At 45.7% G+C, this 21874-nt stretch overlaps 1 protein-coding gene across 1 annotated transcript in view; it reads right to left on the reverse strand.

Annotated features, from left to right (window-relative positions):
- Nucleotides 1–16955, reverse strand: part of bcas2 (BCAS2 pre-mRNA processing factor) — a 41259-nt gene extending 24304 nt beyond the window's left edge. The window contains exons 1-3 of the mRNA XM_043716999.2: nucleotides 16825–16955; nucleotides 10501–10593; nucleotides 901–971 (exon numbers count right to left, since the gene is read on the reverse strand). Coding sequence (XP_043572934.1) covers nucleotides 901–971; nucleotides 10501–10593; nucleotides 16825–16917 — 257 coding nt within the window. The 5' untranslated portion in view covers nucleotides 16918–16955. The remainder of the gene's footprint in view (nucleotides 1–900; nucleotides 972–10500; nucleotides 10594–16824) is intronic.
- Nucleotides 16956–21874: the final 4919 nt, after the last annotated feature.

Here is a 21874-nt window from a genome sequence, read left to right on the forward strand (position 1 = left end):
TTCACCAAAGCTAGTCCATTATTCACAAAACAAAAGTCAGGATTGAGATGGAATACTCTCCAATTCCCTGGATGAATGCAGTCGCAACAACATTTAAGATGATCAATACCATTTTTTTTTTTTAAATGAGTTCACTTGATCAGCACCACATCCACTATCATAACATTTATTTGCCTCCGCTGAGCATCAGTGGTGGAGGAATGTGCACATAAACAAATGCACTGCAGGAAGTGTCCTTTGAAAGCAGGTCCCAAAGCTGTGACCTCTACCACCAAGAAGGTTAAGAACAATAGTTGCATGAAAACACCACCACTTACAAGTTTCCTTTAAAAGATACACAACACTCTAACTTGAAAATATATCATTATTTCTTCACTATCAATGGCTCAAAAAACCTGAAGCTCTTTTCCTAAGAGCACTGTTGTCATGCCTAAACCATATGGACTGCAGCAGTTCAAGAAGATGGTACACCATTAACCTAAGTGCAATTAGGGATTGCCAGTGACAATGGCATCACGTGGAAAAAAAATTTAAAAGCTGATTCAAAAATACATTTCACAAAAGGTATCTGGAAATATACATTAAGCATAGGAAGTATTATGGAGAAAGAACAGAAGAATGGAACCACTGAATAGCTTTTTCAACAAGCTGGTGTGGGTTCAGCAATGTCCTACTTCTGCTTGAAGCTTGCACCTGCCTTTCCACCAATCATTCTTAGTGTGACTGATTCAGGCAAAGTACACGTTCCACAGTTTCTTCCAATTGGCTACCAATCTTAAGAAAATGAATTGCAGCAACTAATTTTTAAAGGCTAAGTCACTGATATTATATTTCACACATTCCAGGAAGACTGTTGCTACCCCCTTTATTTACATTTTCGTGGCAAACCTGCAGACTCACCTTTTCATACTGAGTAGCTCCATTGGTTGGCGAGCTGCCAATCGCTCAAATTCATTCCTCATGATCTCAGTCTGTAAGAAGTTAAACAAAAATCCATTAGCCTTTAAGACACGCATAATCATCGCACTGAGAGCACAGCATTTTCCTGTGGTGCAGAATCAATGAATCATACATGATTGAAAAGGATAAATGAATCCTTTACATACTTCCTGTAGAGCAGTTGTTGTACTGCACTACACTGCTAGTTATTTTATAAAGACTGAACTTAGCAAAATAGCAAAACAACTGTTAACAGGGTTCTGGTTTGGTTCATTGTTGTGAATATGGTTGCTGCAGGATCTAAAACAATTTACAAGAACACCTAGGGGAAGATCAGGAGAATTTTCTGTTCCTGACAGGGAGTTACAGGTCTGGAACACAAAGCCTGAAATGATGGTGGAAGCAGCTTCATTAGTATTTGCAAAAGAAAACTGAGATATGTACCAAAAGAAATGACAAGGCTATGGGCAAAGAGGGAGCATAGGACTAATAGAATAGCTCTTTCAAAAAGGTGGCAAGGCACAATGGATCAATTGACTTCCAAGTGGGCTGCAAGATGCCATGATCACAGTTTTATATGGTTATACTATGCTTCAAATCTGAAAAATGACTAAGGTCACACAATCACTACTCTCTCAATGCAACTACAAACCAACAATAAATCCCACTTGCTAACATCACCCACTCAGAATAAAATAAAATTCTTTTGACTGAGGCACTTCATATGAAAGGATTTGCGGCAAGTTTTACCCTGCCAATATGAAGCAGCAACATCCACTGGCTCCAGCTCTGTAAGTCAAAATGCAGCAAGTAAAGACATGATACTGTAAAATATAAAGTGAATACACGAGCTTACTGGAAATCATATTTCCAAAAATGACAAAACTGCAAAGTGAAAGAAAATCAAAGAAGTTCTTTCAAAAGCAAAAAGTTCAACATTGTTTGTAGGATTATATTTTCTACATCTGCATGAATGGGAGAATAACATCCTCATGCATCTTCAACATGAAAAGTAAATGGATCAGTCAAATGTCTCAAACATTAACAGCTTTTATATAGTGTGTTGACTAGCTCAAATTGCCCAATCATCAAAAGATTAATCACCAGAAACCAACTTCTTAACCTATATAAAAAAAACTCTTCAACAACCAGTAACTCTGCCATCCACCTCACTATGAATTCTCACCTCCAACTAGCTGAGCATGTCTGCTGGTGCTGAGACCATAGTTTTTCGGCAGCACAGTTAGGCAGACCACTCTGGTTATTCAATGCATCTCAGTCTTCAGCAGTAAACTATTTAATTGTGGCCTCAATTCTCTGCGACCGGAACAACCCTCAAGGAAAAAGTTACCCTCCTCAGCTGGAACTGCATTTTCACTTGCGCAATGAAAACAACAGGTGGCAAGTTCTATTGCAATGATGTGTGCTTCAATATTGGTATTAAGGGACAGCATTGTTTCAATTCATCAGATCACACCATACCGCACTGTGACAGTTAAGCACAGTACTACTGCAGGACCATCTGCAGTCATCTTATGATATACATGTTAAGTTAAATAAAAGTACTTCTTAAAGTCTTTGGGGGAGGGGGAGAAAGAAAATCTACACATTAATAAAATGGCTATACTCTGTTGCTAATGATCATTCTTTGAAGACGTCAACACCAGTGTGCTTATGTCTGGTGATGTTTAGCCCACCATATTTCCAATGGATCTTACATTTTCATTTGTTATTTTGAGAGTAGAATTGCCCTGCCATTTACAGAAGAAGAAGAAGATGATCCTAACTGTTCTATCACCATTTAAAAGAAAGAAAATTCGATTTAGGTGGAAAACTGCTCCTGTACCTGGTGGACGACATTTAATATAGAGCTGGCACAACAAGAGAATACATTCTAGGTCCTACTTTAATGTCGGACGAGGGGGAAAAAGATACAAATTCTGCTGCCGTACTTCAGAAACCGGGCACAAAAAAATTAAACTCGCATTCCAGGACAGAAATGAAGGAATGCTGCACCACTGGAGGTGCTACCTTTCAGATATCAATTAAATTGGAGCCTACCAGCCGGCAAGGTGAATAAAAATGATTCCATGGACTTTGTGTGAAGAGGAGCAGCGTGTTACCTATTGTGCCCTAGTCAACAGTTCTTACATATCAAGATCACATACAGATTACTTGATCTCTAAGACAGGAGTGATCGCTTGTAAGGAGTTTTCAGCCCTTCTGCATCGATGCACCTTTACAGGAGATATTGAAGATTGTTCTTGCATCGTTACACCAATAAGCCAGAGCATCTTCCATTGTCAAGCCTTAGGCCTTAAGTTGCTGTGGTCTGTTGGGCTCTGAAACTTCTAACTATTAGTACCCACAACTTGAGGCCTCAGGACCCGTAAGTTTCAAACAAGCAGCAGAATCAGGCTCCAGGCAAGCTGAGCCGAGGTTATGCTGCTGGAAAAGTACAGGTCAGGCAGCATCCGAGGAGGTGGAGAATCGACTTTTGGAGCATAAGCCCTTCATCAGGAATTGATCTGACCTCCAGCATCTGCAGTTCTCCTGCTCGTCGGATGCTGCCTGACCTGCTATGCTTTTCCAGCGCCACACTCTCGATTCTGATCTCCAGCATCTCCAGTCCTCACTTTCTACATCCAGGCAAGCTGAGAGGCAAGCAGTCTCAGGATCCAACATGCTTCAGGCTACGAAACAAATCAAAGCACTTTTAAATATAAAGCATTTTCTGAGGAAAACATCAGAGGCTCAAATCAGTAGTTAACCCTCTAATTAGAGTCCAGGCCTTTTGTTTTACCAGTCAAGGACAACTACAGTCAGAACTGGTGGATCTCAGATTTCAGTGGATCTTTAAACTAAATGAGTGTGGATCATCTTCCCATTGTCATTGTAACATCCTCAGCCATACTGTAATATCTGCTATGATGAAAGTATACGAAACATGAGTTCTAAAGTAGAGGCGATGGCTTTTTGCTCTTCAGTTCTGGGAAGGTGACTTTTCAAGGGTCAGAAGATAGCTTTTTTTTTAAAGCAGTGAGTCATAGCATTTCCAAGAAATCATGTGACTTAAGACAAGACAAACTACATGGTTAAATAGTTGATGAAATATTTTTTAAGTTGAATTCTCATGATGTGGAGTAACTAACCCAAATGCCAGATTAGCAGCTGGCAAATGCAGACTTGGCTGGTAATGCTTATTGGCCATAACTGGCCTGAGGAATATTTTGCATAGGTGACATCACTGTACCCAATGATGCCACTGCCAGCATCATTGTACATAGGCTGCCCCACCTTTCTTTCATGATAGCTGGCTTTTAAAAGTGACAATCAATGCTCTGGCTTTTTCACCTCATACTCCAGCCTGGTTCCTCATGTTCAGACAATCTAGCATGGGAAAGAAACTGGCCATTCAGAAGGTAATCACAGGGGGTATGCATTTAAGGTGAGGGGGGCAAGTTCAAAAGAGGTATGAAATATGTTCTTTTTACTCAGAGTGGTAAGAGTGTGGAACACACCGCCGGGGGAGTGATGGAGACAGATACATTAGAGGCATTTAAGGCACTTCTAGATAAACATGTGAATTTGCAAGAAATGGAGAGATATGGACCATGGGTATTCAGGAGAGATGAGTTTAATTTGGTGTCATGTTCGGCAGAATATTGTGGGCCAAAGTGCCCGTTCCTGTGTTGTCAGGATTGTGCTATGTGATTATATTGGTACTGCCATCTTTGTGACAGACAGTTGCTGCCGCCACCCCATTGCTGGGCAGTCACGTTTCACCGCAGTACTGTGTTCCTGCCAGTGCATGCTTCTTGCTCCACCTGGTGGACGTGCTCACAATAAAGGCAATCTTTAAGATCAGGGAAAGAAGGACAGGTCAGAGTCCATAAAACCAGGCGTTCAGTTCATACTATATGATACAGTCACAGATGTACAGCACAGAAACAGACCCTTCGGTCCAACTCATCCATGCCAATCAGATATCCTAACCTAATCTAGTCCTATTTGCCAGCACTTGGCCCAGGTCTCTCTAAACCCTTCCCCCTATTCATACACCCATCCAGATGCCTTTTAATATGTTGTAATTGTACTAGTCTCTACCACTTCCTCTGGCAGCTCATTCCATAACACACCGCCCTCTGCATGAAAAAGTTGCCCCTTAGGTCCATTTTTCATCTTTCCCTTCTCACCTTAAACCAATAGGAAGGGAATTCTCCAATTTCAAATAACCGTCATCGCCATCCCCCGACTCTCTTCCCAGCCCCTCCCTCTCCCTTCCACTCTTCCCAGCCACCTACCAGATTCATTCCGCCCATTGACCAACCAGATCGTACTCTCTGCCTGTCTTAACCTATCCCCACTTCACCATCCTGCCACAGCCACCCTGTTTATCCGCAGCTCCCCCTGCACCCACCCCCAATCCTGAGGAAGGGTGAAACGTCGACTTTTCCACCTCATGGCTGATCATTGAAAACTCCTACTTGAAAACACAATGTTTTGACTTAAGCCACTTTCTGTGGTAGTGACTGCCACAGGTTCACCAGTCTCTAGAATTTCTCATCTGTCTTGAAAGATTTACCCCTTATTTTTAAATTATGACCACCAGTTCTGGACTCCCCCACCTTCAGGAACATCCTTTCTACATATAAATGACTGTACTGTTAGAATTTTATTGGTTTCCAAGAGACTCAAACACACACTCCACTCCCATTGTTCTGAAGTTCAGTGAATACAATCTTAACAGATTCAATCTCTCCACATATGTTAGTCCTACCATCCTAGGAATCAATATGGTAAACCTTTGCTGGAATGCCTCTACAGTAAAACAGTCTTTCTCAGATAAGGAGACCAAAATTGTACACAACATTCCAGGTATGACCTCGTGAATGCCTTGTATACTTTCAAACAAGACATCCTTGTTCGTATACTTTAACCTTCTCGCTATCAAGGCCAAAATACAGTTTACCTTCATTACTGCCTGCTGCATCTACACGCTTACTTTCACCAACTGGTGCAGGAGGATATCCTGGTCACGTTGAGTATTCCCCTCTCTCAATTCACAGCCATTGAAACTATAATCTGCCTTCCTACTTTTGCTATCAAAGTGGACAATCTCACATCTCTCCACATTATACTGCATCATCTACGATGCATTTGCTCACTCACTCAACCTGTCCAAACCACACTGCAACACCTCTGTATCATCCTTGACACAAAGAACTCTAGAAGAGTGGGCTTCATCTGAAAATTGAGAGATTATATTTAGATTCCCCCATCTAAAATCAGAAACATACATTGTGGATAGCTAAGTACTGATTCTCCAAGCTACCCTACTCATCACTGCTTGCTATTCAGAAAAAGACTCCTTTATGTCCACTCTTTGTTTCCTGTCAGCCAACCAATTTTCTATCCATCTCAATATGTTACCTCAAAACCCATACACTTTATTTCACATATTAATCACTTGTGTGGGACTATGTGATTTATTTGGAGTTTCAGAAGACTTTCAACAACCACTGGCTCCCTGATCACTTCTTCTAGTTACATCTCGAAGAATTTCAATCGATTTGTCAAGCACGATTTCCCTTTTGTACCTCCATGCTGTGCTGATACTCCCACTGCTCTCTAATTGTTCTTGATAATCATCTCTAGCATCTTCTCCATAGAGTCATAGAGATGTCAGACTCACTTGCCTATAACTCTGGGTTTTCTCTCTACTTCCCTTTTTTAAATAGTGGTGTTACATTTGCTACCCTCCAATCTGTAGGAACTGTTCCAAAGTCTAAAGAATCTTGGAAGATATCCTCCTAGGCATCCATTATTTTGAAGGCCACTTCCTTATGTACTCTGGAATTTAAATAATCAGGCTCTGGGGATTTATCAGCCCTCAGCCCCATCAATTTCTCCAAAAATATTTTTCAACTAATACAGATGTGCTTCAGTTTCTTTCTCTCATTATAACAACTTCACTATCATAATTTCTGGTACATTATTTGTCCTCCTATAAGGAGACAGAAGTCAAGTATGAATTGAGCTCATCAGCCATTTCTTTGTTCTCTATTATAAATTCCTCAGTTTCTGACTTTAAGGAACCTGCATTAGTTTTCACCATCTTTTCCATTTTACATACCGACAAAAATTTATACAGTCAGCTCTTGCGTTCCCACAAACTTAGTCTCTATTTTCCCCTTCTGAACATTCACTTCTTAATTGAAAGACAAATTAAAACATTAGAGGCCTTCTGCTACTGACTACCATAGTAACCAAATCTCAAAAGTGAACATTGCAATCTATCAAGTCAGGTTTTCCTCTGGATTCCAACACTACCACCAGCTGGGATTACAACACAACTTTGGGAACTGGGCCAACTGAATCTTTATCCCTTACTTCACCATGGCAGATTACCTGAAGATGCTGGGAATATGGTTCAGATGGACCAGGGTGTGCACAAAAGCGTATCACAAAGATGAGGCAGAAATTGGGCTTACGGGAATACTGTTCCCTCTCCACTGCAGGGTAAAAATCTGGTAATCTGGTGGGAGGTACTTGACAGTATTGGTGCACGTGGTTCAGGTTTGATCTATTGCCCAAGCTTGTGCCTTTGCAGTCACCCAAGCCATCTTCCACTTCATCTGGAGGTCAAAGATGGACTGTGTCCGCAGGGATACAATGTACAAAGCTCTGGATGGATGGGTGGGTGGGTGAGTTTAAGGTACCCAATGCTGCCTGCATCTTGATAGCCACTGTGTAGCTGCAACAAGCTGTGTGTACACCCTTGGCACCCAGACAACAAGTATCACAATGTACTGAGGTTCTACCTAGTGTTGCACGGAATGGATCTGGCCTCATTACCATGGAATGCTCTGAACACTTAGACTATTCTGTATCATCTGACCCTTGTAGAAAAACTTACAAAGGAAAACACCTTTGAGCACATCCATCAGGCAGTGGTCAGCACGTAATGTGCTGGAGCCCATGCGAGGAAAGGGAGGCTTGATCCTTTTAGGTGGTTCCCTGAGGAGACTGTCAAAGCCATTTGGCCAAATGCCTCAACACCAAACCTAGCCAATGAGAATCAAGGGGTAGTGTGGCAGATGGTGAGATCTGCCCATCAGATCCTTCATGTAATCCATGCACCATCATGAGCTGCACTCAAAGCGCTGTATTGGAGGAGACCCAGTCAAACATCTCTTTCTAGAACATACCTTTGCAAAGGAAGGCTGGAGAAAGAAGCAGTACTTTTTGTTCAGATTCAGCCCAAGCAGCTCCATAATGCAGGAGTCTGTGCTCAAAAGTTCATTCCCAAGACACATACCAAGATAAACAATTACTATACCAGGAGGACCAACAATTCAGTGAAAGATGCTCTTTGGTCTGCCCGAAATTTGTTGGTCTTCCAGCATAAATAGGTGAACCTGACCAAGTGTTGCAGACTGGCACATTCAAAGGTCCAAGAGTAATGGCTGAGGGACGCAGGGCAACTGCCACCAAAGTAGTAAGGAAAGACCACCGTCTAAAGTCTTTCTTCCAAAATATAATGAGGGTCTGTTCAGTTGTCAAGACTCCTAAATGCCTCAAAATGAATGTAAATGGTTTCCTGCATGAGAAGAAAATGCCTGTTTTTACAACATACAGGTAGCTGTGAAAATTGTCAAAGTTTAATGTGTAGTTGTTTTTTTTTCTTTGTAAAGACTGCACACAACTGTTTTAGGACCTTTGTACATATTTGCAATATCTTTATGAATAAATACTATTTTATCAATAAAAACAATTGCAACATCCAATTTGTTGCCTGACTGCCTGGACCAAACTACACATTCTGCAGAATTTACTTTACTCTACAGCATGGGTATGATCAAATTACATTTCCAAAGGAAACCGTTAGATGTGCCTCGCCCTCTCCAACAGGAGGCATCGCGACCATCTTCATGTGGAGAAATTAGTTAAGGAGAATAAGGGAAAGCGTGTGTGAATTATGCAAGCACAAACTAGATTAGATGACAGGTGGTTTTCATTTCATAGAAGGTCATTAACATTTGGAAGAAGTTGCCAGCTCAAGCAATGAATATGGCGAAAAGTCAAAAGGGAGCTAGACAAGTTCTGGAACGAGGTTAATAGTACGGCAAATAAAAGATAGTTGTGATATTAAAAGGAGAAGAACTTATCAGAAATTTGTATCTAGATTAGTATTATTATTTGTTTGTTTAAAGCCTGATCTTGATCTCTTTCAGTTCACGTACATTAGTTGATGGAAGGTGAAGGGAAATCATAATGTTGCAATGATCTGATCTTTTCAAATACTCATGTAACTGCTTTGGTCCAATCTATTATTTGCATTTTAGTGAGTTCTGTTACAGTCAAAACTAAACAGTTCCCTGTAGCACTCCTGCTCAAGGATGACTTATTTTGCCATAGACTGCTACCGATTGTACTTCAACTTCTTATATTTCAATCAGCAAGTCCCTTTTGGATACAGAAATTTCACATCAGCACAGTCTTTCTTCTTTGAAGGTGCAGGTTTTGAAGTTCCTAGAGTCCGTGGTCAGATGTTGAGACAAACGGGTTGGAGCAGCTGAATACTTACCAGCCCTTCCAGGCCCTGCATGACATATCTAACTGGGAAACCTGCACTATTAGGAAGGTATTGGAGTCAGCAACTTTTCTGAGAAAAGGCTCCAGAGAAAAGGCTAAGCAACAGTGGGTGATTCTCTCCTTCTCCCCATCTGATGTAGTTTGGAAAAAGGCATGTCCTCCTCAGAGACCTCCAACGCAGAAGGAAAATCAAAACTGTGGCTTTGGTGATAATCAATGACACTTGGGACAAATCCACCAGCCCACTCCTGGGCCAGAGTGTATGTCCTTTCATTTGGGAAAAATACAAAAGGAAAAACTGACCAGTAAACATCCTAACTGTTTGATTTCCTTTTGCTCACACCTTCAAAGGATAAATGAATTCAAACAAAGATGGAAACATGTATTATAGATTGCATGGACCTTAACCTCACCATTAGACATTTTCACCCACATAGTTACTAGAATTGTCTCCCACATCTCCAGGTTAGAACAGCATCGCAACTCCTATAATAGCCTAACTTCACCCCAGGTAACAACTGAGATTATAAGACTATATTTCAAACTGCTGTGCTTGCAATTATATTTTACTTCACTGCCTCCCTAGATGATGGAGAAAGGAATCTTAAAATGGGTCAATTGGTAAATGCACTGCACACATTCATACTGCCCAAAAGAAAGTCTCAGGTCAGTTCTGACTTAAGCAGGTTAACACTTGAACAAATGTGTTTGTACAGTAGGACTGACCAGAGAAAGTGCATTCCTCATTTTAAATGTAGTTTGCAGCATTCACAAACAATAAATAGCCACTTGGATAAAATACCAAACATTGCCAACAGCTTGCAGTTCACATTCTTGCACTCTTATTTTTGTGCACGTTAACATCTGCACAACATTCTCTGACAGCTTTTTACCTTATTAGAAAATGCAATGTTGGTATCACAATGCTCAAATATCAAGTGAATACGTGCAATAAAGACTCACTTCAAATGCTGAATAGTCAGGTGTAGGCAAATAGCTCAGATAGTTTTTTGTAGGTCGATAACGTCTAGTCTCTTCCTCTACCAGCGCAGCTGCCTGAAAAACATGGAATTAATGTGAGAACATAAATATTAAATGGCCCTCCATTCATCCTTGCACAAATGCTTTAAAGCATATCAGAATGGAAGTCACAAAATCTACCCAGTGCTAGATGCAAAGAACATACCAACCTTTTGTAGAGCATAAACTTCTGTCACTCGTACCAAACTCAAAGTCTGGACAGTTGAAAACTAAAGAGAAATGCGGTTCAACTTGGGTTTAGATTATGTAGAATATTTAGTGCAATTAGTTTTAATCAGACAGTACATTTAGGATTCTGAGTATATTACATTTGCAAGTTAAATGAATTGCGCTTAACTATTCTATATTGGAAATTTTTATCCTTTGAATTTTACATTGTTTCCTTTGTAGTTGATATGCATTCCATTTCTTATAATAGAAGAAAGTGAGGTCTGCAGATGCTGGAGATCAGAGCTGAAAATGTGTTGCTGGAAAAGCGCAGCAGGTCAGGCAGCATACAAGGAACAGGAGAATCGACGTTTCGGGCATGAGCACTTCTTCAGGAATGAGGAAAGTGTGCCAAGCAGGCTAAGATAAAAGGTAGGGAGGAGGGACTTGGGGAGGGGCGTTGGAAATGCGACAGGTGGAAGGAGGTTAGGGTGAGGGTGATAAGGTGAGAGTGATAGGCCGGAGTGGGGGTGGGGGCGGAGAGGTCAGGAAGAGGATTGCAGGTTAGGAAGTTTGAGGGTTGGGACTGAGACAAGGTGGGGGGAGGGGAAATGAGGAAACTGGAGAAATCTGTGGCCTCCTCTATATTGGGGAGACAGGTCGCCTACTTGCAGAACGTTTCATAGAACACCTCTGGGACACCCGGACCAACCAACCCAACCACCCTGTGGCTCAATACTTCAACTCCCCCTCCCACTCCACTAAGGACATGCAGGTCCTTGGACTCCATCGCCAGACCATAGCAACACGACGGTTGGAGGAAGAGTGCCTCATCTTCCGCCTAGGAACCCTCCAACCACAAGGGATGAACTCAGATTTCTCCAGTTTCCTCATTTCATTTCATAGCTTGAAAATCAGGAAGCAGAATGAGTATGGGTAGAGATTGAGAATAGTAAATGTCAGATGTTAGATAAATCCTCCTGCTTAATTTAAAACCAGCAACATAGAAAAGATTTATCCTGTGCAGTAATCTGCAAAAATTAGAATGGCCAAGAACTATGTGAAGTAAAAATTATTAACAACTTTATTTCTTAAAGTATAACTGAGAATAATAAACTAATAACTATTTACAACTTCTTTCTCTAACATATCTTTTACCTTCCTTTCAATAATACTATTCTGATAAAACTCTCAATTAAGAGTTACAGAAAAATCCAAATTTTAAAACCAGCCAGCTGTCAAATCTTCTATTTATTTTCTTTGGTAGACTGGCTCTCCAGGTCAGCGTTAAGGTTTTTCTCTGTGCAAATTCCTTTTCTAGACAGGTATCTCGCAGACAGTTCTGACTAGCAGTCTATAGCTGGTGGCAGTTCGCCTCCCAATTGTTCAATTTTCCCCGGTCTTCTACCCCAAAGCATTGGATTGTGTCATTGGCTTTTAAGATTGTCAATGTACTCAATTCAAACTTGATTGGAATTTGGTCTTTTTCAGGGTATAATTTAAACTGATTGGCCTAATTCGAATCTGTTTTGTTGTTTCCAGGTAAACAGCTACCCACATGTTACATGGTGTCTTATTGAGAACACTTGGTGCTGTCACTGATAGCTTTTACTCTCTTAAAAAGGTAATAGTAGACCCACATCTTGATAACACAAAAAAAAAATCTGTAGCAGTAGATTATTGGCTCCCCAACAATAGTTATTTTTTTTCAAATCAACCTGTTCAGAGATGTTATTACACACCTCTGGTGCAGATGAGACCGAACCTGGGCTTCTTGATCCAGTGGTATGGACACTACCACTGCACCACAGGAGGACTCCCTAAAACTAGAATCCATCGCTGTGTCATTGCTTATCTGCAATGCTGTCACTTGGGTACAAAGTAGGACAAAGAATTAAACAATGAATTATTGGAACCTGCAGCAAAAGCAACATAATAATTGTGGGGTATATACCAGACTAATCAAATTGGCAAAAGTGGTTGAGAAGATGGTTTTGTTTCAGGAAGCGGACATGAAAACATTCTACAATGTCTCTAGTATTATTCCACAGTGTAAAGATAGTTAGAAATAGTATTGTGCAACAGAATCTCTACTGGCACCCCCAAAATGTGAATGTATAGTACCCCTGCTAGTCCCGTCAACATCATTTATGTTTGCAATGCATTTTATAAAGTATGTGCAGAACCTTCCACAGTACACGTGGAATGTGAACCTTTCCGGGTGTCAGGAGACACAGTCTTTGTTTCATAGAATAGAATCCCTACAGTGTGGAAACAGGCGATTTAGCCGAACAAGTCCACACCAACGAAGAGTATCCCACCCAGACCCATCCCCCTACCCTATTACTTCATATTTCCCTGACTAATGCAGCTAACCTGCACATCACGGAATACTTTCAGCAATTTAGTATGGCCAATTCATCTAGCCTGTACATCTTTGAACTGCGAGAGGAAATCAGAGCACCCGGAGGAAACCCACACAGGCATGGGGAGAATGTGCAAACTCCACACAGACAGTTGCTCAAGGCTGGAATCGAATCCAAGTCCCTGGCGCTGTGAGGCAGCAGTGCTAACCACTGGACCACCATGCCACCCATGAATGAGGTAAGGTTAATTCATAAACTCATAGCAAAAGACAGCAAAGGTTACCTTAGAGTACAATGGGCCCTTGATCAGGTGGACTAATGGGCAGAGGAGTGGCAAATAGAGTAGAATTTAGATAAATGTGAGGTCCTGCATTTTTTAAAGGCAAATTAGGGCAGGACCTATAAAGAGACTTAGGAGTGCAGGTTCATAGTTTCTTGAAGGCGGAGTTCCAGGTAGACAGGATAGTGAAAGCAGCATTTGGTATGCCTGCCTTTACTGGTCAGTGCATTGAGTATAGCAGTTGGGAGGTCATTGACCACAACATCTCTCAACTCTGCCATGGCAACCTCTGCAAGGCATGTTGGATCATTGACATGGATGCTACCATCACACTTGGGAACACCAAGCACCATGTACACGGCAAATATTTATGTGACTCAGCCAATGTTGTCTACCTCATACACTGCAGGCAAGGATGCCCCAGAATCTAGATTAATGCCCCATATTGGTGAGATCATGCAGACACTATGGCAACGGATGAATGGACACCGCACAACAATTGCCAGACAAGAATGTTGCCTTCCAGTCAGGGAACACTTCAGTGGTCGTTGGAAATTAAGGTAAGCAGCCCTTGATGTATACAACAATGCAGAATTGCCGAGCAGAAATTGATAGCCAAGTTCCTTACCCATAATGACGGCCTCAACCATGATCTTGGTTTCAAGCAGCACTACATATCACTCCACCACATTGTTCAGTATCTGTAAAGTCTCCCTTACTGTCCTGTTCTGACACCATCATCTTGACAACTTCTTATACGGTCTCTTACCTTAGTTTATACAGTTTTGGATTATTCGTTACCTTGATTAGACCCTCAGCATGCAGCTCTTGTACCTATCACATTATTCAAGTTGTTTGGTTTGTCTCCAGCACCACATTTTTTATAGTTAACTATCTGCTTCAATTAAATGGATTATAGGGCATTCCTTCTTTGGGAGGAACATGGGTAGTGGGACATGGCGGGGGGCAGGGAATGTGGGGTGGGGTGGGGTGGGATATGTGGGGTGCGGTGGGGGGGGAATACGTGGGGTGCGGGGAGGGGGAATACATGGGGGGGGGAATACGTGGGGGGGGGAATACGTGGGGTGCGGGGGGGGGAATACGTGGGGGGGGGAATACGTGGGGGGGGGAATACGTGGGGGGGGGAATACGTGGGGGGGGGGAATACGTGGGGGGGGGAGAATACGTGCGGTGCGGGGGGGGGAATACGTGCGGTGCGGGGGGGGGGGGAATACGTGCGGTGCGGGGGGGGGGGGGAATACGTGCGGTGCGGGGGGGGGGGAGAATACGTGCGGTGCGGGGGGGGGGGAATACGTGCGGTGCGGGGGGGGGGGAATACGTGCGGTGCGGGGGGGGGAATACGTGCGGTGCGGGGGGGGGGGGGGGAATACGTGCGGTGCGGGGGGGGGATACGTGGGGTGCGGGGGGGGGATACGTGGGGTGCGGGGGGGGGGATACGTGGGGTGCGGGGGGGGGGATACGTGGGGTGCGGGGGGGGGGATACGTGGGGTGCGGGGGGGGGGATACGTGGGGTGCGGGGGGGGGATACGTGGGGTGCGGGGGTGGGGGATACGTGGGGTGCGGGGGGGGATACGTGGGGTGCGGGGGGGGGATACGTGAGATGCGGGGGGGGATACGTGAGGTGCAGGGGGGATATGTGGTATAGGGGACTTGGCGGGCGGGTGGATGTGGTGGGGGGGACTCGGCAGAGGGGGACGCGGCGGGTGGGACGCGGTGTGGCGGGGTGGGTGTCTTCTCGGGAGGGTGTCGTGGCGGGGGGGAGGGTGTCGTGGCGGGGGGGGGAGAGGGTGTCGTGGCGGGGGGGGGGGGGGGGGAGGGTGTCGTGGCGGGGGGGGGGAGGGTGTCGTGGCGGGGGGGGGAGGGAGTCGTGGCGGGGGGGGGGAGGGTGTCGTGGCGGGGGGGGGGGAGGAGGGTGTCGTGGCGGGGGGGGGAGGGTGTCGTGGCGGGGGGGGGGGAGGGAGGGTGTCGTGGCGGGGGGGGGAGGGTGTCGTGGCGGGGGGGGAGGGTGTCGTGGCGGGGGGGGGAGGGTGTCGTGGCGGGGGGGGGGAGGGTGTCGTGGCGGGGGGGGGAGGGTGTCGTGGCGGGGGGGGGGGGGGGAGGGTGTCGTGGCGGGGGGGGGAGGGTGTCGTGGCGGGGGGGGGGAGGGTGTCGTGGCGGGGGGGGGGCAGGGTGTCGTGGGGGGGGGGGGTGTCGTGGCGGGGGGGGGTGTCGTTGCGGGGGGGGTGTCGTGCGGGGGGGGGGTGTCGTGCGGGGGGGGGGTGTCGTGCGGGGGGGGGTGTCGTGCGGGGGGGGGTGTCGTGCGGGGGGGGGTGTCGTGCGGGGGGGGGGTGTCGTGCGGGGGGGGGGTGTCGTGCGGGGGGGGGGTGTCGTGCGGGGGGGGTGTCGTGCGGGGGGGGTGTCGTGCGGGGGGGGGTGTCGTGCGGGGGGGGGTGTCGTGCGGGGGGGGGGTGTCGTGCGGGGGGGGGGTCGTGCGGGGGGGGGTGTCGTGCAGGGGGGGGGTGTCGTGCGGGAGGGGGGTGTCGTGCGGTGGGGGGTGTCGTGCGGGGGGGGGGTGTCGTTGGGGGGGGTATCGTGCCGGAGGGGGGTGTCGTGCGGTGGGGGGTGTCGTGCGGGGGGGGGGTGTCGTGCGGGGGGGGTGTCGTGCGGGGGTGGGTGTCGTGCGGGAGGGGGGTGTCGTGCGGGAGGGGGGTGTCGTGCGGGAGGGGGGTGTCGTGCGGGGGGGGGTGTCGTGCGGGGGGGGGTGTCGTGCGGGGGGGGTGTCGTACGGGGGGGGTGTCGTGCGGGGGGGGTGTCGTGCGGGGGGGGTGTCGTGCGGGGGGGGTGTCGTGCGGGGGGGGTGTCGTGCGGGGGGGGTGTCGTGCGGGAGGGGGGTGTCGTGCGGTGGGGGGTGTCGTGCGGTGGGGGGTGTCGTGCGGGAGGGGGGTGTCGTGCGGGAGGGGGGTGTCGTGCGGGAGGGGGGTGTCGTGCGGGAGGGGGGTGTTGTGCGGGAGGGGGGTGTTGTGCGGGGGGGTGTCGTGCGGTGGGGGGTGTCGTGCGGGGGGGGGTGTCGTGCGGGGGGGGTGTCGTGCGGGGGGGGTGTCGTGCGGTGGGGGGGTGTCGTGCGGTGGGGGGGTGTCGTGCGGGGGGGGTGTCGTGCGGGGGGGGTGTCGTGCGGGGGGGGTGTCGTGCGGGAGGGGGGTGTCGTGCGGGAGGGGGGTGTCGTGCGGTGGGGGGGGTGGGGGGGGTGTGGTCTGGGGGGGGTGTGGTGTAGGGGGTGTGTGGTGTGGGGGGGTGTGGGGGATGGAAGAATCCCGCGCTCATTAACAGCTGATGGTGGTGAATACAGCCCTGAGGCCCACAAAGGACAACACTTCATCGCCGCTGTCGATCGGAGCTACCACAATTCCTCGCTGATCACAGGTATTCCCCCACCGACCCGACCCAGGCACTCACCGCCTCTCGGACACCCGGCGCATCGTAACCCTGATCGAAATAAGGCAACGCATCCACCACCACGTCCCCGGCCACCGCCAGCGGGCCCGCCATCTTGAGCGCCCTCAGCTCAACGCGCCTGCGCGCCCAGAACTGTCATCCAACCGCCTGCCTGACTGCGCCTGCGCGCCGCAACCTGCCACCCTATCGGCGCATGCGCATGCTCTACGAATTGTTGTTGCCATTTCCCGCAGTGAGCCACGTGTTGATAGGGTGTTGCTGGGAGTTTGTCCTCAGGTCAATCTTCCATGGCCAGCCTTTGCAGCAGCTCCCTCAGTATAAACGTGAAAACAAAAATCAAAAGTTAATCCTACCTATTTATAAGATACATTGCAGAAATTCACGAAGGCTACTTAGACAGATTTGTCAAACCCACCACCAAGGACAAAACACAGCACATACACCACCTGCAAGTTCCCCTTCAAGCCACTTAACCATCCTGACTTGAAAATAAATCGCGATTTCTAAAGTGTCATTGGACCAAAATCCTGGATCTCCCTCCTTAATGGCATTGTAGGTCCACCCACAGCACAGGGACAACAGTGGCTGAAGAATTTAATTGAATTTATTGTCACATGTACCAAGGCACAGTGAAAACTTTGTCTTGCGAGCAATACAGGCAGACCACATAAATAGCACAGATAAGTAAATAATAGGTAAACAGCAGCAAAAACAAAAGCACAAGTACAGGCGAATGCTAAGAATTTGTGAGTCCATTCAGTATTCCAACAACAGTAGGATAGAAACTGTTTCAAAACCAGCTGGTGCGTGTTTTCAGGCTTCTGTACCTTCTCCCCAATGGTAGAGGTTGTAGAAAAGCATTGCCCGGGTAGGATGGATCTTTGAGAATGCTGGCGGCCTTTCCTTGACAGCGGGCCTGGTAGGTGGATTCTATAGATGGGAAGTTGTCCGAGCTGAGTTCACCACTCTCTGTAACCATCTCCGATCTTGAGTGGTACAGTTGCCATACCAGGTAGTGATAAAAGAATGCAGCTCACCAATAACCTGTCAAGGGTGATTCGGCATGGGAGATTAATGTTGGCCCAATCAGCGATGCTCATATCCCATGAATGAATAAAAATAAGTCCTGCATGCGGTGAGGCCATTCAGCTCTATCATGTTGGTGTAAGGACTTGTGATTATGCACAATCTTTCACCACTTAAGGACATCTCAAAATGTTTAATAGCCAATGCTGTAATAACTAGAAAGAAAAACCAATTAGTGTTGATTTAGGAATAAACATTGGTCATGGAGAGCTTCCCTAAAAAGGTATCAAGGCGTCTGGATGGGTATCTGAACAGTAATATTTTAGAGGGATATGTGCCAAATAAAATCATAGATTCTTAGAGATGTACAGCATGGAAACAGACCCTTTAGTCCAAGTCGTTCATGCTGGCCAGATATCCTAACCTATTCTAATCCCATTTGCCAGCACTTGACCCATATCCTTCTAAACCCTTCCTATTCATATACCCATCCAGATGGGTTAACCAGTTTAAGAAACCTGGTTAACATGGATGAGTTGGACTGAAGAGTCTGTTTCTGTGCTGTATGAATCTAAGAGTGTCTGACTGACAGGATACCACAAGGAGACTGCTAAGAAGAAGGAGCCAATCCAATTTTGTAAATCTTTCAAAGGTTTCAGCACTTTATTCGCCAAACTGTTGTAGAGCTGCTCAGAGGAATTTAGCACATTCAGAGGCCAGAACTGTTAGCCTGAAATTTAAATACTCTGAATCTAACCATATGGCTTACTGCTTCTCTCTCTTTTTTTAACATAATATCGAACCTTAATGACCAACCTTTGTCTTCTCCATTAGGTTTAAGTGCCAGCTTGTGGGAAAAATGGGATTTTGGACTAATGGTCTGGATAATTATTTAATGGTTTTTAAGAGTTTGTGTCTTTAACATTCTTGGAATTTTGTAAATTACCTTCCATTGTTAATAAATAGCTGTTCTAGTTATATGTAAAACAAACTGTGTCAGAAGTCTTTGAAATAGGTAGAACTCGGGGGCAGTGAATTGATGGACAGATCAATTTGGAGATGTTATTGTGATAACTTCACAAAACTTTCATCACATGCTACGGCCCTGTGGTTCTCCACTTTGTGTTTGTCCTTGTGGTTAATCAGTGCTGTCCATGACAGGTACTAGGTGGCACAGCAACTGTCCATGCACAAAATCAAAGGTTTTCAGTGCCATGTCACTGTGAAGCAATGGAATGTCAGCTGCCAGGAACAAAGAAGACTCAGCCCATATCATCACACTGAAAGTTGGTGCTGTTTGGAACCAATACCTGAGCAGTTATTCAGGGCAAGTTTAGCCTCAACCTGTGGATAGTAAAAAGGACAGCAATGACTGCGGTTGCAACGCAACTACAACATCAGGAGCACAACCAGTAAACCTGTGACTGCATGTTTGAGAGAATAGTACTACTTGTTCCAAAGCTGCCTTACTCATGGCCTATCATAGGGTCAGCAGTGCCTTGTGGTTAAGTGGATTTAGTTCCAAGACAGCAAACCTCACCTACCCAAAAAAAACAAAAATGCAGCTGAATCTCCCTCCCCATGCACACACTATGAAAGCTTCTACTTAATTCTGTATTTCTGCATGTGTGTTTGTCATTGACCATACATGAATAGCGGCATCTGTCGGCAGTTACTGAAGTCTCCTGGCCAGTTTATGCGTGCATAGGTGGTCATATTGACTGACCTATTTGTGTTTGGCCCAATTATTCTGTTTTTAAAGTTGGTGCTTGAGATAGTGCCAAAACAAGAAATATAACCGTATATGAAAATTAGAGCTCGAACCTTCATGCGGGATGTCAGTAGTCTTTCTTGACAGAACATGGTGGAAATCTGTAATTCTTTTCTCCAAAATGCTGTTGAAGCTGGGAGTCAATTGAAAATGTCAAAGTTGAAACTGATCAACTTTTATTGGGTAAGTGTATCAATAGATATGGAATCATGAAGTTGAGATACCAATCTGGTAAGATGAATGAAAATTGGAACAGGCCGATAGTGATTGTAATGAGGTTAGCCAGGTGGGCCTCACAGGATGTGAGTTCTCTGATTGGGGCTGTTAATCTAGTCCAATCAGGGAGCCCTGGCTGACAGATACAAACAGAGCTGGGGCATGAGGTGGACCGAGAACCGGAAGGTGGGTAGGGGCGGGCTGCCTTAGAGTGGTCGGAAGGTGGGAGGGGCGGGGGCTTGCTGGGTCTGTATTGTCTGCACTTTTGTATGTAACGGTATTGTCTAATGTACAAATGTCATTGTCACTGTCTTGTCATATGTGGAACTGGGATTTGAGGTTTGTCCTCCTCTCCCTGTAAAATGGTTGAACGGTAGGGTTCGGGGCCTAGCTTTGCTGCTCCTCTCCCTTGTAAAACTGCTGTCTTTTGTGTACAGCTGTCAATGTTTTTTTGTAAACTGTTTTGTAATTTGTTTAATAAAATATAAAAAAAACAAACAGAGCTGTTTGTCACTGGCCACCCGGGTGTTTTCCTATCTTCCTGGTGGTGGAATTTGAGAAAAAATAAATAAATAAACAGGAGTGGGGTGGAATTTGAATACAGATTCATGCACTTTGTGTCTTTCACTGTGTCTCACACCTGCACACACACACCATGGGTGCTGGAAAAAAAAATAAGCACTACCGCACTTAGGTGGTAGTGTGGGGGTTAAAAAGAAAAAAAAGGCAAAAAGAAAGAAAAAGAAAAAAAAAAGAAAGAAGTTAAAAAAAAAACAAACAGAGCTGTTAAGCATCCTGTCACTCCCAGATCTGGCTCCGAGGGAACTGGAGTAGTATCAAGGACTTTCCATGTATAAATAAAGCATGACTTGGAGATGAGATACTGGTCTCTGTGGAGTTATTTCAGTGGCGATAAAGTGAAGCATACTCACAAAGAAATTTGCTCGCAACTGTCGTCTTTGAGTCGGGGTAAACATTTCTGGCATCATCATGTTATTTGGGAAGTTGAACTTGTTCGATCCTGCCATGGAAGATTAGGCTAGCATGTGGAAAGAATGCATTATTTTGTCTGGGCAAATGACACTGGGGCAGATGAAAAGCAATGAGTAATTCTCCTGACAGCTTGTGGATTTGCAGCTTTTTTCAGTTATTAGGAGCCTAACTTTCCCAGAGGCACCAGATACTAAAACCTTTCAAGAGTTCATGGATTTGGTTAAGGAATGTTACGACCCCAAGCCTCCTCTAACTCTGAGACGCAGCCTGTATGAGTTGGCAATTTGAGAACCAAAAGAATCAGTATTGGAATTTTTGACTAGGTTAAGATGACTGGCAGAGGCCTAGTGACTTAACCCTTAATGAGATGTTAAGAGAGAATTTGGTATGTGGGATTAATGATGTAACCATGCAAAACTGCCTGCTAGCTGAAACCCAACTGGACTTCAAACAGGCACTACAACTGGTTTTGTCATTAGAAAATGTGGCAAGTGGAGCTTATGAGCTACAAGGTATGTTGATGGAAGTGGACACCCTCGCCAGGCCAACTGAGCTTGGGGTGACCCCACTTGAGTGAAGACAATAGCATAACCTCAAACAGGACATATCCTGAACAGAGGGACTCTAGGTCAGCCCCCAGTAAAATCCTGTTATAAAGCCAAGCCGCAGACAAACGGTTAAAACCTTCTGCAAGTTCTGGGCTGGCAGAACTTGCAGTTGCTGCCAGCATGCGGCAAGAGTCCCACAGGACCTAAAGTGAGTAAGACAACTCATAGAACATTTTCCAGGAGAGTGCATAATCCTGGAAAATCCACCTATATTTGGTTTGGAACAGTTAAATTGCTTAGCAACATCCAAATCAGAACCAATCAAATAAATGTCTAGTTAGATGGTCACCCGGTTCTAATGGATGTCAGTACTGGTGTGGCTGTATCAGCGATTGTTGAATCGATCTTTAATAAAATTCACTTTGGACTCCAACCCTCAAGTTTACACAAGAACTGAGCTAGTCTGAGAGTCTGTACCGGGGAACTTTTACAGATT

This window comes from Chiloscyllium plagiosum, unplaced genomic scaffold (genome assembly GCF_037043375.1).
Source record: "Chiloscyllium plagiosum isolate Xiang-an unplaced genomic scaffold, Cpla_swu_hap1 HiC_scaffold_26, whole genome shotgun sequence".
Classification (NCBI taxonomy): Eukaryota; Metazoa; Chordata; class Chondrichthyes; order Orectolobiformes; family Hemiscylliidae; genus Chiloscyllium; species Chiloscyllium plagiosum.